This window comes from Helicoverpa armigera, chromosome 21 (genome assembly GCF_030705265.1).
Source record: "Helicoverpa armigera isolate CAAS_96S chromosome 21, ASM3070526v1, whole genome shotgun sequence".
In the NCBI taxonomy this organism is placed as follows: Eukaryota; Metazoa; Arthropoda; class Insecta; order Lepidoptera; family Noctuidae; genus Helicoverpa; species Helicoverpa armigera.
The window spans coordinates 8693192-8712418 of record NC_087140.1 but is presented as its reverse complement, the minus strand read 5'-3'; the positions used below and the strand labels follow the sequence as shown (position 1 = coordinate 8712418).

Here is a 19227-nt window from a genome sequence, read left to right as displayed (position 1 = left end):
GAGTCAATATGGCGCTCATTTATAAGGACATTGGTGTCGTCATGATTTGTTGACTGTCGCAGAATTGTTGGGTGGTGTCATCTTTACTAATTTTATTAAGCTGAAGAATTTGCAACTACAGGACTGATTTGAAATTTTTTTTCAGTGTTAGATAACCCATTTGTAAAGGAAGGTTGTATTATAGGCTACTTTTGAGAAGGTTGCGCGGAGTACATGGTTCCCACGGGACACGTTTGTTACCACTGGCCTAAGCTAGTTTAAAGTATTTTAAAATGTATACCTTACTTGTCAAATAGCTTTGCCCTTTCGACTGCTGGTATTTTCTCGAAATTCAGAATGTTGCTCTCGTCATAGGGGCAATTTTTTAACTTGAACTGGGTGTTGATTGAAAAACTCATGCTGGGTACAAATACATAAGAACATGTAATACCTCCCTACCTTGTAACTACTTACTTCTGATATTTGCAGTACATTAATTGTGTATCGTCAATTCGTCATTTCGTTACGTAATTTGTCACGCGCATCGGTTTTCGAAGACGTTACGTAGATTCGAACAGGGAGCAAGATTTTTCCGTGAACTCGTGCGGGGCGCTTTTAGGTGTTAGTAATGTATAGCCAAAGACTTAATTGTCTTAATTGTCAAAAATATACATAACTTTGTCTGTTTGCGCGCGTTCGCGCCAAAAGTAGGTAGGTACTGAACCTATTAAAATTGTTGGTACACATAAAGTCTATAGCACATAAATCCTGAGATCCTGAGAAAGGCTATTTTTTACCGGTTAGCGGGAAATGGATCTTCCAGGACGCAAGTGAAACCGTGGGGAACTGCTAGTTCCTATTTAATTAACTTATGGATGACATTCGCAACTTATTTGCATCAAAGCTCTGAGTACGAGTATCCGGTACACATGTTGGAATTCTTGTTTAATAAAATCGTGTAATCTTGCGACTGTTAAACGATAAAATCGCTAAGATATGAAAGTGGTTCAATCGGTAATGTCTCCTTCTGTACGTGCATATCTCTTCATTTACAGTATGGATGCCTTTTGATATTTGATATCCGGGTCATCTGATCGGCAGGACCTATAAATGGGGCCTTAAAGATTGCATCTTTGATATTCAGCGATGTTGGTAGTAGACAAATTGCATCTGATCTGTGGTAGGTATGGTTCAATTTCTGAATGTAATTAATTTTTTTTTTGGTTTGCCAAAATTGTGGGATTTCTGAGGAGTGTATCTATACGACGGATATCAACCACTTAGTGGGTCGAAAATAGTAGAAATAAAATCGGTCTCACATGAGTGATTTTTCAAACTTACGAAGATACAGAACAAAAATATGACCATGTATGTAAAATAATATCCATATTTGTACATAATATATTGTTAAATAATATCCATATTGAGTCACTTTACCAGTGTTAAAATATGTTATACAATAAGAAAGAGTTTGTTGTTCGATAAATAGTTTGTCACGCCGAAATGGCCTCATCATATCGTAAAATAGGTATGTCATATAATTAACACGTCACACATAATATCGGTCAATAAAATTCGTACTACAGCCATCTTTTCGATGATTAATTATTATCTAAATTGCGATAATAATATGCATTTTAGTGGCAAACAAAACAATGAACTCTTTTATCTACTTTTAATCTGTTCATTCAGAGAAATATTATAGACACGTCATAAGGTAGCTTAGATGTTATCGACACAAGACGTGTTGTTATAAAAAGTAATATGATAACCTACATTTGTGTCAACATGTTGTTTCTTGCCTCATGTCCAAACTATTTTTGCGGACAAACTAACTTTCCTTAACATGTGACCAATGACCTGTCGCGAACGGACAGTCCTTTATAAATCTTAAAAATGAAAATAAACTGGCCTAGAACGAGCTTCCGTACCCCCTAAAATATTAATTACATCCCAGAGTTCGGCAATTGTTGTTATAACGGGAACAAAAATATATAAGCATTGAATATTTAAGCGGTATAGCCATCATGTGTTACGTGATAAAGACGGACAACGAAGTCTTAGTAACCCTATAACGGACAATCTCAAAATGTCCACGCATCCTCCCCTTTTGAGAGTCCACTAGAAAAACAAAATACATAGAAAGGAAATATATAATGGTAGTGTTCTATATAAGTGATCTTTTATATAAAATATTCCCATGACATTCAGCGACACGGAAAATGGATTAATTCCTGACTGGCCTATTTCGCAAGCCAGCCAGGAAGTGGTAGACAGCTTGTCATATCTATTTTTCATTCTATATCTGTGGTTTGCACAATAACCTCGCTCGCTGTCACACTGCTTGCATTGGTTGTTTTTTTTTAATGTAAAGTATATTGTTAAAATACGTCCGATCATGATCTAAAGTTACTTTCAAGGCGAATATGATAGTTGTGCATCATTGGAACGATATTGTGTCTATAATGTTCTTGATTATGTTCAATGCTGTAGTTTGCGAATAGGAGTATAAGACTTTTTGAACAATCCTGTTTACCGCGGTTTTACTCGCTTCGTAAGGCTACTGACGCCTTGCAGTACTTCATACTAGGTAAAAATTTAGGTCATGTCACTCACAAAATTCTATTTACTGACAAAATATTATTTTTGTTAAAAGTCGTTTTGTAAATAGACGATAGACATATTATATGCTTTATTAAGTACACTGTTTTTTAAGATATAATGCGCGGTCTTATCGCTAAGAGCGTTAGGTTACCCCCTACAATCTCACAGCTTCCTTCATCTCCAAACGTCTTTATAGCATCACTCAGTATACTTAGTATAGTTATAAATTAAGCCAATATTTTCTTCTTCCGCAGACATGGAGTCGCACATCCTAAACACGTATCATCAGGCACGATTCCGTCCCATCGGACACAAGATCCTTCGAATGAAGAGTGACTCCTATCTTCAGAAAGCAGCTGCAACCAGAACAGCCCAGAGTACCCTCAGATCAGCGTGCCTCAACAGAGGCACTCTGTCGACAGCAATGGCGACTGGTCGTGTCAAAAACAGACTGTAAGTATAGAGGTTTTACTTTATTGAAGGAAAAGTTGCAGTTTATATCGTTTCGCTTATCGATGTTAACACATTTCAGATGAATATAACACAATCAAGTCAAGACACTAGTTCAGACGACGATAGTTCCGGTCTTGAAGAAAGCATGGAAGACTTGGATGAAAATGGAATGCAAGAGAATGCAGATGACAGTGGCGAGGAGCTTGGAGACGCTATAGTAGTACACGAAGTCAACGTCGACGATGATGATGAAATAATTGATGTCGATGATGACACAGAAGTTGTGCATTCTAACTCACACTACAACGTTCAAGTAACCGGATCGAATAGCGTAGAAGATAACTCATTAGTAGAAGGCCACGATTATGACGTCATCACTGTTTATGAAGTCAACCCTGATTTAGATTTAATCGAAGCTTCCTCAGACGATGATAGAGATGTAGATTATGCAATCAGTGAAAAAGACATAGAGGCGGACTGCGTAAACGGTGACGATAGCAGCTATAGAGAAGTCAATTATCAAGAACGCAACACGATAAGTCAAGATGGTCTAGATATTAATTTAGACACACCAGTAGTTTCAAATGTCGACGAATATTTCATAAAGAATAACAACAATGAACACATACTAGACACAGATGGGCCCGTTGTAAAAGACGTAGACGAATACTTCATAAAAGACAAAGGCAAGGAACCGGTACCTGTGCCCAATATCGACGACTTTCTAATAAAACACAAGTTACCTGAAGAAGAGAGCACACAGTTTCATATACCTGTTCCTATTCCTAATGTAGAAGAATTCCTTGACAATGAAATCAAAAAAGATGAGGAAGAAGCTCCGACGGTTGAACCTGAACCTGAACCAGAAATTCCAGAAAACCCCGCTGATGTGTCAATAAACGAGTCTGATTTAGAAGTTCTACCCAACATCGAAGAATTAAAGAGATATCTATTAGAAGACATGACATACACCAAATTCAGGCACATACAAAAGTCATGTTCAGTCCCGCAGTCACCTATGCAAAACATTTGCATGGACATTGATGACGTCAAAACATGTATGAGCTTCGAAGACTTGAATTTAGACCTCTCTGATCTTGCCTTTGACAATGACAAGGATAAATCGAATGCTAACAAAAGTGATGATATACCGCGAACGCTAACTGATGAGGATGTTAACAGCTTCCTAATAACCAACAAAACTGAACCTAAAGATGAACCAGAGGAAGATGATTTAAGTCACCAAGATATGGAAATTGAACGGCCACTTGAAGCTACTATTGAAACTATACCACCAGTGTACGCACCGCCACTAAAACGGACATCCACACCTATTCCAACGGTCTTAGATTTCTGCATAGAGAAAACAGCAGTCAAGAAGGAGAATTCAACGGCAGATGTAAAGGGTGAACCAGAAGACTTTGTCGACGTGGAGTCTTGCAACGATACCGTCATACCTGTTCTCGAAGCGAACAACTTAAACTCTTTACTGGAACAGTTCGAAGCTACTGAGAAACTAAACACCAAGAAAAAGGTGATTCCAGTAGTTAAAACTGAAGATCCGAAGTTAAAGAGTTTCAATAAGAACGCTTTGACGAACGGTATGAGGCTCCAAGACGCAGGAGTGCAGCTAAACAAGAATAAAATGCGGCAAATACTGGTAAGTATCTTAAAGGTTTGTTTGGTCCTCAGATGAAGTTAAAGGACACATTCAATCCCAATACGTTATTACAGATGCCGACGCCAATTAACAGTACCGTCAGGCGGTCACAAAGTCCCGTCCATTCGGACCACGACTACTGCTCATCGAAAAAGCGACACAGTCTGCCCAACCTCAAGGGAGGGCAGAGTCTTCTCAAACCTGAAGTGTTGTCTAGCAATAGCCGAATACTAAACTCCAGACATAGGTCGTGTAAAAGCAAAAAAGTAGTGTACCATCTCAGTAGTGACGAGGAAACTGACAATAACGCTAAAAACAAAAAAGTGACAAAACCAGACGATATAGACGCTAAAAAGAAGACTAGTGTAAAGCCGAGTGTGAAACCGCCAGTGCAGTCGAACTGTCGTAAAAAACTGTCCCCACCCCACAGTGCGCCCGATAGTTTTAAAGATAAATCCAACAGTTCTGTGATGATCAAAAGTGCTTCTAAAGCGAGTGATAATTGTAGTCAAAATTCTAACGGTAGCATTAAGTTAACTATTAAAAATAAATCTGAAGTTATACTAAACTGTGATCACGTAGACTCTCAGAAAGATAAAAATATAGACAAGTGTAAAAATAGTGTTAGTGATAAAACGAACAATGTAGTAAAACAGGAGAAAAATATAAAAGAATTAGATAGGAACAAAGGTAAAGTTGTAAATAATGTAGAGACTGTTACTGTAAAGGAAGAACCCCGTCCGAAAAATGAAAACTTTTATACAGCACTGTTTAGTAATAAGCAAGACGTTCAGATACCTCAAGCCATGCAGCCCAAAACGGAGAAGAGGCCGTTTGACGATGAACTGAACAAGTGCATGCTTGAGGTCGCTATTAAAAAGGAGGCTGAACAACCTCTCAAGAAAAAGAAACTTAATCTGCAAGAGTATAAATTAAGGAGAGGCGTCTGTTCGAATAACAGTTCTGCGACAGTGAGTCCCGAGGCTATATTCCCAGACATGCCTAGTCCTTTACTTGACAAAGCTGTCAAATGTCCCATAACACAGACCCCTCCCAACGGCTTACAAAATACAACCGACAAAGTGAACAACGAACAAACTTTCTTCGACCCAATCAAAGAGGCTTCTAGAAAAATACTGATGAATACAAAGAAACAAAAGGCTGAGGCTATGAGGAAACGAGACGAAGATATAGTCATGAGTAAGATACCTAAAGTCGAAAATTTGGAATTGCAACCCTTGATAAGTGATGCTGAGATGATGAAAATCGTTGGAATGACGCAACCAGAAATTTTGCCACTACCTGTAGTTAACGAAAAGCCGCAATTGTCAGCTGATTATGAAGAAATTATTCTCGTCAGTGTAGGAACGAATACAGATGACAATATGTTTAGCCACATTGAAGAACCTGTTGAAAGAATGGTCAAAGCTACATCTCCGACAGTTGACTCCAAATCTCTCATCAATTTCAAGATAAAGAAATCCGATCATGTACTGAAACAAAATGTGTTTGATAACGTTAAAAGAGACAAACGGAGTCCTATTGACGAGAAGAAACACCCTGATATAAAAATAGACAAAGAACGATTCAAAGATATAACGGCAACATTGAAAAGTGTGGAAAAACAGGTCGAGACTAAGATAATGAGCAATTCCTTGTTCTCTAGTATCCAAGATGTAGTCATGAAGAAAGCTCCTGAAGAAGTAGTTGAGAAACCTAATGAAAGACACTCTAAACCCAGATCGCCGACAGAGAAAAGAGATTTCAGGTTTGCAAAGACAACCATAGTCAGAGAATACGATCCTAAAGCTGAACACGGGGAAGACAAAGTCATTCTTCATTTAGGGAAGCATAGAAGCAAACCAGGCTGTTCTAGCATGGTCGTGCAAACTGATTCATTGCCCGAATTTGCCGAACTACCAATCTTAGCCATGCCTAAAGAAATCCCAGTGACGAGAAAACGTAATGACAGTGACATGTCTCTGTCATCCAGCGATGGCAGCCCGTCACGTAATACTGACGAAAGTCCTGTTAAAACAAAACCAGATGATAGAGTGTCCAAGTCTAAGGAAATGAGAACAGAACGGACGGAAGCTAAAGAAAAGAGATCTAAATCGAGAGAACGTTATGATTCTAAGTACAGACGGAGATCGAGATCCATGTCTCGTGGGCGCAGAAGACGTTCTCGATCCCGCAGCCGCTCTAGATCCCGTGGTCGCTTCAGGAGATACAGAAGATCAGATTCTCCTTACAAGAGGAAACGTAGGTCCAGATCTCCGTACCATAAGAGAAGGTCACCATCAGTTAGACGCGATCGTTCTAACCGATCCAGGTCTCGTTCGAGACCTGCTGAAGCTCGGTCGAAGAGTCCTGTTGCCAAGAAGACGAAAGCCAGTCCTCACGCGAATGGCAATGATAGGAAAGTAGCTAAGTCTATGACCCCACCGTTGAGGAAACCAACGATTTCTGAAAGCTCAGATTCGTCGACTAGGTAAGCATATTTGTATCCCTGTTTTAGCATCTTGTAAGTATGACAAAGTAGAGGTATATAAAACACATGTAAGCTTGCCCCAATTTAAATAGTCTCCTGGCGAGATTGTCATCATTTTATTTTTATTATTTGAACCACATGTGGTAATCAGTAATACATTTTGATATCGTCTGGTCACAAGATCTGAATCTACACGAGTATAATTTATTTTTAGGCACTCAATAGGGTTGTTTCCTAGTATTCATTTAGTTAAAAATAAATAAATGCACCGAAAGTTCACAAAACTAGAAACACGATAAGCTATATCATATTATTTATAACTGACCATATATTTTTTAATTAATTTATGAAATCTTAATTTAGAGCCTATGACGTCACGCCATTAAAAACGACGAGAAGAGACCGATGACGTCATTCTCTCTGTGACAGATATATCGAAATAACCTCAGAATTAATGTTTTGTTTATTTGCTTCTGTGAAGTTCTGTGTGTTAATTGCATTTAAGTGATACAACTGCTAAAGAATTATGGAGAAAGGATTTATGAAAGCTTATAGTTCCAATCTGCCAAGAGTAGACTCTTCTATGGTCGCTCAATTCTTTGCCAATAACCAAGATTTTTCAGCGGAACGTGGATGAACAGTTTATTTGGAGCACTAATGGTCGTATTTCCAGTCTCGCACAACACAAACCTTGTAGACATTCATTTAATTTAAGTTTTTTGAAAAAGCATCAAATCTTTTTGAACGCGGACACAAACATAACCTCAATATAAATAAACACAAACTTTACGTTTCTTTGCACCGTTTCATTTTTCCGCGTACACAACTCAAAACATTTGAGGTATTTTATTTTTGTGCAAATGTATAAAAATAATTTATATGTATAAAATATTATAGTTTTGTAGCTATTTTATAAAAATACATTATAAAATTAAGAAATCCATTAGTTGGTATGTTAGTTTTTTCTCGTTAGATGTGCTTTAAAATGTAAAGGAATGAACAGAGAACGTTGACGTCACAGTCACGTGATCTAGCGTTTTCCGAGCAATATTCTAAGAGAAATAGAAAAAAATGTAATACGTAAAAAATAAAAAGATTTGAGACGAAAAATGAAAGAGAGGGTGATCTTAAAATTATTTAGAAGCTATCTAAATAGATTTCCGAAAATTGGAAACAACCCTATTCGTAAATGTTTTTTCTTAGGTTTACAGTAAAAAGGTTCATAGATACACAAGTTCGTACCACCTGCATACTTATTTTCGGATCTTACTTTATATAGAAATAAAAAACCCTTATTCAAGGGGAGAAAAAAAATCTTGTTGGTCATGATTCCTCTTCATAATGTGTCATTCCGTAGTTATCTTAGATAGGCATAGAATATGCAATTATGTGTGAATTCCTATATATTTTACTGTTTTTAAAAGCTAAAGGTCTGCTTATCAACAAAACAATTTAGATCTTCTATTGAGCATAGATTTTGAATAATTTTATTAGTTCATTTTCTATAAGACACAGGAAGATAATATACTCAAATGTATAGGTAAAACTATTGCACATTAAATGCCATTATTATAAACTAGCTTCTGCCAGCGGCTTCACCTACATCCCGTGGCAACTGATGATTGGGATTAGCGCGTTCAAACAAGGAATCAGTCTTCAGTCTTACAATAATAGAAATACAGTTTTATATATTTTCTGCTTGTTTGTCTCAACAACACATTTTTATAAGTTGTTCTAATATAGGACATGTTTTTGTAGACTGGTGATGTCATAATGATTAATTATCACCTATAACATAATTATTATAGGCGTTACTGTCTGCTATTATCTTATTAGTTTTTTTTTTGCGTTTTTAGTATACCTTATTCCGTTCTAAATTATTATCATCTTGATGTTTACTTACATATAGGTAAACATTTTATCAAAACTTTTTCGGACACAAAAACATATTTGTTAGTAAATGAAATTAATCTTAGAATCATTCACTATGCCATCACTAAGAGATTTTTTAGATTCGTATACTTACCTGTTGTATTGATGTATAGCAAGACTTCTTTTATCTTTAAAAATAAGATAATAATGACACAAATGCGAGCTCCTATAAACTACTTTTTTATTGTTATTATAGCCCCTGCTGTGATATTCCCCTTTAGAAAGGTATTAATTTCTAGTGTTTATTATTTCATCGTAATTTAGCAACTCATAACTCGGAAAATAATGCCGAAATATATAAAAAACAAGTCATTCCAAAAGTCTTCCCGATTGCGACAAGTTGTGCAATGAGGGTGGCGACTCATGATTCACGTGGTTCAGTCTCGAGGGTACAAATCTTACTCAAAAGGTTATTTCAATAGGCTTCGTTGTGCAATCGTTTGCTGACGACATTATTTGTATGGAAAGCCATTTGTGTTAACTTTTAACATTTAGGGAAATAACAATTTTTTATTTCCCTAAATGTTAAAAGTGATTTCATTGTAGTTTCGTGTTATACATACCATATTTTTAACACTTTTCACTGTTCAAACAGAGGATAATAATCTGTAATATCTATAATCAAAATAGAGGTTCTACATAAGGTAGAAAAGGCTAGCTTTTTTTTCAGTTAGAATTTTTTACAGAAAGTTACAAATACATTTTTGTAGCCAATTTACACAGTCTAAAAATCCTCCAGTTTTTTCCCCTGTGTAAGTCTTTATATGAGCAATTTATTATTTATTTATGTGTAAGTCTTTATTTAGCAATAACCCTTAGCAAAAAATATTCTTTAACTATCAATTCTTCTTACCTTTGTGAACTGATCACCATTTTAATCACCGTATAACTGTTACAGTTCATCATCATCGTCTTCATCATCCGGATCCAGTTCATCCGGCACGTCGAGGAAGTCGCGAGGGTCCTGCAGCCCTTACAAGAGGGATGAGCTTTATAACAAGAAGGGGTATAGGAGTTATAGCTCTGATGATAGGTAAGGAATCTTTGTAGTTAGATGTAATTTTAATTGTTGGTACCCATTGCGTATTTTATTCGAAAAATAACAATTTTCTTCAAAACATGTGTGTCATGGTAACACTGGCTTTTGTCAGTGATTTCATACGCTTCCTGTTGGAACTATTCCGCGCACCTAGGTAAAAAGTTGTCTACATGTTGTTCTGATGTTTAAGCTATATTACTGTCAAGTTTCGTCAAAAATATTTTGCGACTGAAGAAGTACCAAACTTATACACACTTGCACCGATCAGTCTAGTATTTTGCGTTAAAGTTTCTTTGCAATGTATCTACATACAATACATAGTCATCTACCTATACTGTTTTTAATTTCATCTGACCATATCCCAGTGGCGAAGGGTGGTTAAATGAAATAGGAAGCCAGCAAAAAAAACTGGTGGGGAGTACTCAGGGATGGGGAGTACTCAGGGATGGGGAGAGGTAATGGAGGTAATTTCTCAGTCCACCTTTAGCACTGACAGAGAGACTGATAGTTTGAACATGTTTTCTCGAGGAATTCGGCAGATTATTAATATCTATAAAACTTTATTATCTTTAGTTAGGTATATTAACTACTAGAATCTGAGAAAACTTGGCACTAGAAACAATACATTTTAAGTATTTAATTTACAACGGCCTGTTAGCCATTGATATTTATCGTAGGTATTTATCCGTCAGGACGTTAGTAATTTTAATATAGACGTACCTAATATTGGTAGGTAATTCACCCGAGCGGCGTGCCCGAGTTTTCAAAACTTAACCTTGAAATGAAAAATAAGTTCCTTCCTAAAATAATCTGTCGGAAAACAGTCTAATGCGATAAATACTATCCTAGTTAAGTTTTAAAAGTAGGTACATTAAAAAGAAACCTGATGCCAACTGTCTACGTATCAAAATAACTCATTTCAACGTAGGTCTCTCTATTTTCACTACACACACTGTACTTGTACTGAGTGTCAGGTCACACTGTCACAGTGCGATCGCGGGATTAGTAGGGAGTAATGATACTACCGTCTACTTAAACAAAGTTATATACTTGGTGAATTCAAAAGAATATAAATTCCCAACTAGGGTCATTAAATCGCGGAGAATCTTAACACCGCGATTCAGGATTTGCATAAAAATGCACAACGCCATCTATGTTGACATAATGTAACTAAAACACTTTAACATAATTATATTGTACACACACGAACTATGTTATTTCCAAATGATACACACACTAATAAATTCAATTAAATAATACAAAGAAAAAATTGTTAATGGTATTATCTAAAACAAAATAAGAACAATGAGAGTGAATTTGTCTGATTTGTTTGTTTACATATTTGAGAGCTCTAAGCGCTGTCACTCGCGCGTAGACAGATATAGCTACTCTACTCTTGACGCGTTCTTTCTCGTTCACTCGCGAGTTTTGATTGGCTGGAACCCGCTCCGTGAGCCGGCTTACCGCTCGCCCTTATATGCCGCGAACATCGCGCGGCGCGGCGTGGATGACGTCACGCAAGCGTAGTTTTGTATGGAGGAGGAAGCCGCGGCTTGTTTAGTAGGAGCAAAATGTTTCAAGTAATTTTTTTACGGTGGTAGGCGTTTTGTTATACCTACATATTTAAAGTGTGTGGTTTAAATGATTATATTAATTATACCTATATTATAACTTATACCTATGCTTCTTTCTTGAAATTCGAAAGGGAAGCCGATGGGAATCGGCTTATAAGGACGCCTCGCCACTGCCATATCCTCTGTCTGCAAAACCTTTTTATTATATCACAAGCCTTTATAAACTCATTCACGTTTATTTACTTGGTCTATCTTTTCAGGGAAAGTAACACCCCAGTGGAAGAGCGTCGTATAGTGTTCGTGGGCCGATTGGAGAAAGATGTTACCAAGGTGACGTTGAGGAACCAGTTCTGCAAGTTTGGACCTGTGCTCGAAGTGCGGCTACATAGCAAGGAGGATGGGTAAGAGTGCTATAATGTATATAAATATAAATAATATAAATTACTTATCCGTTTGCCAGACTTCCTACCTATTTTCGTGCTCGTCTCAATCCATCCTAAGGGTGCCTGGAAGAGATCACTCTTAGCGATGTGACCGCCCTTTATGTCACATACTTAAATTGTTATTCTTAAGTGAGTATTGTAATGTATGCTGGATGCATATGCGTTCATACTGATTCTTTCATGGGAAAAACAAAACCCTAAAAAGAACTGCCTGAATGAACCTTCTTAGCTTTTTTAAGAGTGCAAAAAATCTAGGATAAAATTATCAATTGTTTTGGAATATAAAGCAGCAAAAACAAAATCGATTTATCAATTAATCAATCAATTTTCTCACTCCCAGTTCTCGCTACGGCTTCGTGACGTACCAGCGCGCTAGAGACGCGTGGTCGGCCGTGGAAGCCGCCTCCACCTTCCCGCAGTACGACGTCGGCTTCGGAGGCAGGAGAGCATTCTGCAGGCAGAGCTATGCTGATCTTGGTGAGTTGAAGTTATCCATACTGGCAGTTCTCGTGACGTACCAGCGCTCTAGAGCTGCTGATCTTGGTAATATTAGTTTAATTAGTAGTTTCTGCTAGTGTTTCTGTTTGGGTTTAGAGGAGACTACTTCATTTACATGGATTAGGCGCTGTCCGCCCAAGTCCGACAGTCCACGATGAATGGGCTATGTAACACTGAAAGAATTTTACAAATCGGACTGGTAGCTCCTGCGATTTGAGATTTTATTTTTTAATCGTTACTATCTATTTATGGTACAAATCACTCTTTCACTCTAAGGCTGGCTGTAAGAGAATCCAACACTGGGTTAAGCTCGCCATTGTGCATAATCTCTCTGTTTTCAGCGTGTCAAAATGTATTTATGTGTGCAATAAAGAACATGTGTGTACACATAGAGTATGTTGATAATCCTTTAACAGTGTAAAGATTTTTGGCAATTACAAGAGAATTTTAATCTACTTCAGGGAAGTTCTAATAAAATACTGTTTTCCCTTTGCAGATGGACTGGAAGCCAAATACACGGAAAGCGTGTTCCACGGCCAAACAGCACCTCCAATCCGCAGAGACGACGACATGTCCTTCGAACAGATGCTTCTAGAAATGAAGAAGAAACTCAGCCAACGCAAGAACGACTTGAAGCGCCCCGATGATCCCAAGCCTTGACAGTTACTTAAACTTGGCCGGGCACTCATCATGGCTCTCTCAGTGACATTTGTCAAAGTGACAGTGACAGTTGGCTTAATCTAGCAAAGGCGCGAATCATATTCAGCCTCAGTGACAGTGACAGTGATTAGTTAGGCTGTGCAGTGATTGTGTTTAAAAGACGCTGGCTTCTGATTAAAAAGGTTTTTCGGTAAGCACTACATTTAGTATCCTAACACTTACCTCGGTAGAACTTTCAGTCATAGTGTAAGCAATTTAGTATGACTAAAATGATTAAAAATGTATGTATACATGATGATATTACGTACTGATTGACATTCTTACGGCTATGTATACCTTGTCAATTTATTTAAATTGTTTCAGCTCATTATGTATATTAAAAAAAAGAGTGAGATTATGATATGAATTAGGATTTACAACCGAATTATTCATGAAATTCTTATTACATTTTGTCGTATTATGTTTCGAATGATCGTCTGTGTTCAACATCTTTGGTTTACTTGGGTGCGTGCAATGACAGCGCCTGTCAAGGATGACAGCTGTCAAAGTGACAGTTACCTAGATGTGCAATCAAAAGACAATGTTGTGTTGCGTTAAAAATTGCTCATTTCTTGTGGCATCTGATGGAGGCGTACCATTATGGCTATATTCAGTGTTATGATTAAAAAGATTATTTTTCATAGTGGTACGAATTCGCGAGATGTCACAGCTCTTTCATTACCGTTTTGTTGTAGTTAATTAGTTTATAATTTAGTTGAATTACCTCATGTATGTAAATATTTGATTGTTTATTTGCTCTGTAAATAATATGTTACGTTTCGGCGCTATTTTAATCTGATTTAATCTTCTGAGAAGGGAGTAGACCATGGATTTACGAAGCAAGCTTTATAGACAGGAGATGGGGTTATCTGAAACCACTACTTTTAAGTTATGAGAGTCCATGAAATGTATACCTACCTAAAGTTTATGACCAATAATTATTGTGCGAACTCGCCCTTTTGCGCAGTTTGCGCACAGGTTGCGCAGTATGCGCAAATTCTGATTGGGTGAGGTTGAACCCTTGGTCTTTGCTCTGATTGGCTATCTTATCAAATACGATTGCCACCTAACCACACAAGCCATGTCTTAGCAAATATTTTCTCTGAACCATAAAATAAGCACTGCCAATTTGTTAACGATTAAGTTGAAAGTATTTAATTTCCAAATATAGCAAAGAGCACTATAAGGTGTTACAACAAGAAGGTACCTATTTAATTCTTATTAGCATGATTTAAATATCTGAATTAATGTATCACTTGTGACTATCATTCAAACGATCGTGTTACAATCATGTACAAGATTTATAATAATTACTGATCTATCAAATACGAAACATTGATTAACATTGTTATGGAAAGGATTTACAAAAATATTGCATTAACCGACTGTGCAGACGTAGACATAGGTAGACTTCATCCATGGAATATAAAATGCTGGGACCATTAGGAGAAAAAATCTCTTGCCTAAAACATTTACGTAATTCATTACAGAATTAGTTTCATGATATTATATTTTCTTTATGTGACCAAAATATGAAAGCGTTATGTTTGCGCAAAGTTGCGCATTTTGCGCAAGATACAGCGCTAATTTTGCGCAAACTTGATGACATCTTGCATCCATTGAGCTTGAAGAGTAACAAAAATATGTAAATAATTTTTCGTGTTGCCTACTTGTAAAGTTTGTATGTATTTATTTACTGTTACCACTACTTTATCTTCTACATATTTACATTGCTTGTATACAGCGAAAATAAATAAATTCAAGCTTCATAAAGAATGAATGATATAGAATTGAACATCTCTTACTACAAATCAAAATTTTAACTAAAAAGAAAATAATACTATCTTCATTTATTCAGGAAAATATGAAAAAATAGTCATAGTTTCTACATATATACAGGATAACAAGAAAGCTTTCAAAAATGCAATTAGTTTCGTAAACAAAGCTTCCAATGAGATTGAAAGTGCCAAAATTAGACAAAAACGATACTGTTCCTATTATGATAATGGATTGACTAGCCAATAGATACACACATTTAGACCGGTTAAGAATACACTACAGAAGGATGATGATTATATGGATAATTAAAGAAACCAAAATGATTATAATATTAAACAACAGCATCTGTGCATACATGTACTAAATTTATTGTCCATGGTTTCACCCGCGTCCGAGATAACTGATTCTCGTAGCCTAACCAGGTATAAGCTAACAATTTTCAGCTAAAACGGTTCAGCCATTACCAAACTATCTTCTCAAAATTACCTTTTGGATGTTTTAGTATTTGCTTTGTAGTAACAGTTCTTCATAATTCATATCAATTATTGGTTTCATTTGTTATCCATATTTTGAACCACTTCTTATATAAACAGCTCGTTTTTACCAAATTCGAGGAGTTTATCTCAGCATGAACTCTGCACGACTTTCAGCTAGTTTTTATGTATACAATTTTGTATCATACAAAGTAGCAATGAAATTTTAACAAAACAGGGGACTGAAATATGAATAAACACAGTCAAATTTTCTAAGACATTACACATAACTTTTTATGCTTGTACAGTTTGTTAATAACCAATTTAATGAATGTTGCTATACTATCGTTTTTTCGTATATTTGTCTAGACCAATTTCTACTGTAAGTATATGCGAGCCTCTAAGCAAATGGCGATATGTAGCCTTAAGTCACGTTTAGTTTCAATAAAAATAGAGATATGCTGAAATTTTCTTTTAACATAGATGTTGCCAAAGGAATTGTAATAAATACTTGATAAATAACAATATAATTCTGTTTTTTTATTCCACAAATTCATTTTAACCAATTTTTGTTGATAACAACACTTTCAAGTAAGCTTAGAGTTGCCAGTGTAGAAAAACAGCAATTAGATTGATTTTCAAATCTAGTCAATGTTACTAGATTATATTTTTGTTTTATCTTTGTGGTGATAATTTATTTAAACGTAAAGTTAAGCGTATTTTAATGGTTTTAAGTTTAAAGATTTTATTTCATAGTTTCTATCGACTAGCGAGGTTATCAAAATGGCGACTAAAACTTAATAGAAATGAGGTTTAATCAGTTTTCTTATTATTAAAATTGGTCTTCAATTAATACAATGTTTTGTTTTTTGTAACTGTATGTGTTTTAAGTTCCACTAGTACTGTAATTTATTTCCGAATCTTGTTCCACCGACAGTGTGAAATCAACTTTATTGTCTTTGTGTTAAGGTAAAAATTATATCGCTTTGTGTGTCAAGTTTGCCATACACTAAGCAGTTTATTCTTGGACTCCGGAAAATATCGCAAATGAAACTCGACTTCATTTTGTGACACTGACATTTTCGACAGATTTGAACGCACAGATTACAAAAAATTGATATATAAGCTAAGGGATTTTGTATTTTATTTCTGTGAACTCTAAAACAAGTGTTTAATCTTTCGATTGTATGTATAGACTATGTATTTATGTATCTTTATGTCATCCGTTTTTGCACATCCCACAGTAAATTGACAAGTGTATGGCCAACTTAGCACAGGTCATTCCTTAGAGTAACAAAAGTTATTTGACCACTCTTATCTACGCTGGAAAATGATTTATCCGTTTTAGAACACCCATGTTTTTTTTCTTGAGGCTCATTCCCGCCAAATTTTGACAGCTGTCATTACTCCTGCACATTTTGTTTTTTTTTGTAATGTCAGCTCTAAGGAATGATAAGTAACGTGAATAAAAAGACTATATAGTACATAATTTTGTACGTATTTTTAAAATTAAATCAGCTAAACGAGTCATTACGAACATAGATAGAATCAATACTCTTTAAAATTAAGATCATGGCTTTGTAGCATTTAGGAATTGTTAAGATTACGTTAGGGAAATGAAATTTTCGTTTTGTATGACATTATGTAGTAGTGTACATCATGATTTCGTTTTGTGACTAATATTCTGATATTAAACAGTTTTGTATAACAATTTTATACATCTCTGTTTTATAAATCTTAATTGTTAGATCATAAGATTTAAAAGTATGTGAAAATGATAAATTGACCTTAATTACATTCATTATAATCTGTGGCGCTAGTTGTACAAAAATAAATTAATTTTTAATGTTTAAAAATAAAATAAAAACACATTAGCGCCATAGACAATATGACTTACCATTGGAACAAACAGTTCCTAATTTTCTTTAAAATGACTTGTTATCCAAAATTATGGGAATTGATTATTAGAATGAAATTACACCCGTATTTGAAAGCATATAAGGTTGATTATTTAACGAAGTTTTAGAAAGTTACGTTGGTATTCTAAGCTGTTTTTAAACACGGGTGTATTTTCGCTTGGCTTGAATCTTATTGCTTGTGAATAGAGTCGAAAATCGTACGGATTCACACTACGGGGTTGTAGTACATATTAAAAGTCCAACATAGTGTTGATAGTACATAGTGAGAATGTTTTATACATAATGCTGTTGATAAATAAAAGTATTTTGGACATAACTTTTGGTTTCTTTATTAGTAGCTATAAACCTGTCACACCGCTTCTATCGTTAAATAATGATAATTATTTCAACAAATATATTGTTTCTACATTCAATAAAAAAAGGCTTCTGTCACTACGATTTCGACAAAGGTATTATAGAACAATTTCACTGCCACCCGCTAGATGGCGTTACCTAAAGCTCGAAAGAAGGCTGTTAACTAAGTGAAGAGTTTTACATGGTACAAGATAGATGGCGCTGTATTGAAAGCTTCAATCACAATAAAGATGGCGCTTAAAGAAGGGGAGCCCTTGAAGTTTTAGGAGTTAGGTGATCTTCACACTGCCCCGCATCACGCTGCATCTTGCGTGTCGACGCACCTACGCGCGTTCCTGCGGGAGTGCAGATCTGCATCATCGTGCGGGTTTTTCACGCACTCACGCGCGTAGGTGCGTTTTGTAAATTCACGCACGGCGGCTTCCATTTTCAAATATACACGTCACGCCCATTCAAAATCACGCGCGTCACTGCGGGATCAGTGTGCCATACCTTGCGTTTCGCCCCGCACCTACGCGCGGGGGTGCGTGTTTCTCCGCATGTATGTGCGTGATCCGCATGAACGCGCGTAGATGCATCTTCAGTGTGTTGGACTATGCGTGTTTTCCATACAAACGGAGATATTTCCATACAACGGAAAAACGCATCCACGCACTACGCTGCATCATGCGGGGCAGTGTGATAATCGCCTTACTCGAAAGCGTATGACAAATCCCTCTACGATAATATAAGCCCTGACAGCCTAGAGTAGCCCGTTCAATAAGAACCACCTTTCATATCAATTATAAAAAAAATCGTTCGAAATTCCAATTTGAGTTTGAAACCAAAAGATTTTTTTTTTATATATTTTCTCATAGATGCCTAGTCATCAAATCTTACATACAATTTGTTTGCCTGACTTAAATTAATTAATGATTTTACAGAATAAACACCTATGAAATGAAAATAAATTCATTTATTGAACCTATCTAGTTTTCCAATATTAATTAGTGTTTATGTATTTACCTCTTCTATAAATTATGCTAATAAATTCATAGTGCAGTTTACCCTTACACGGATACCGCTAGGAGCAATTAGTTAGGTTACAAAGTTGCTTGCAATTATTTCAATGAAGTCGACAAGTACCTAGTAAATGGGCTGCGGGTTGTTCGAAAGAGATACCGCGGCCCTGGTACATAAAAGGCCTATGACGTAACACGACGGTTTTTAGTCAGTAAGAGTCTGACACTCCCTCACCGCTCCTAACCCACAGCGGGAGGGGTCATTTGAAGATTTTTGACGTCGGAAAAAAAGTACCTAGTAAATTAACACAATATACTAAGTCCAGGCA

At 36.1% G+C, this 19227-nt stretch overlaps 1 protein-coding gene across 1 annotated transcript; it reads left to right on the top strand.

Moving 5' to 3' along the window:
* Positions 1 to 2839: 2839 nt before the first annotated feature.
* On the top strand, positions 2840 to 17859 carry LOC110377082 (uncharacterized). The gene is given in 8 exon segments (XM_064040260.1): positions 2840 to 2921; positions 2924 to 3036; positions 3116 to 4696; positions 4771 to 7187; positions 10018 to 10152; positions 11993 to 12133; positions 12516 to 12652; positions 13170 to 17859. Coding segments are annotated over 8 exon segments (4770 nt in total). The 3' UTR covers positions 13334 to 17859.
* The last annotated feature ends 1368 nt before the right edge of the window (positions 17860 to 19227 follow it).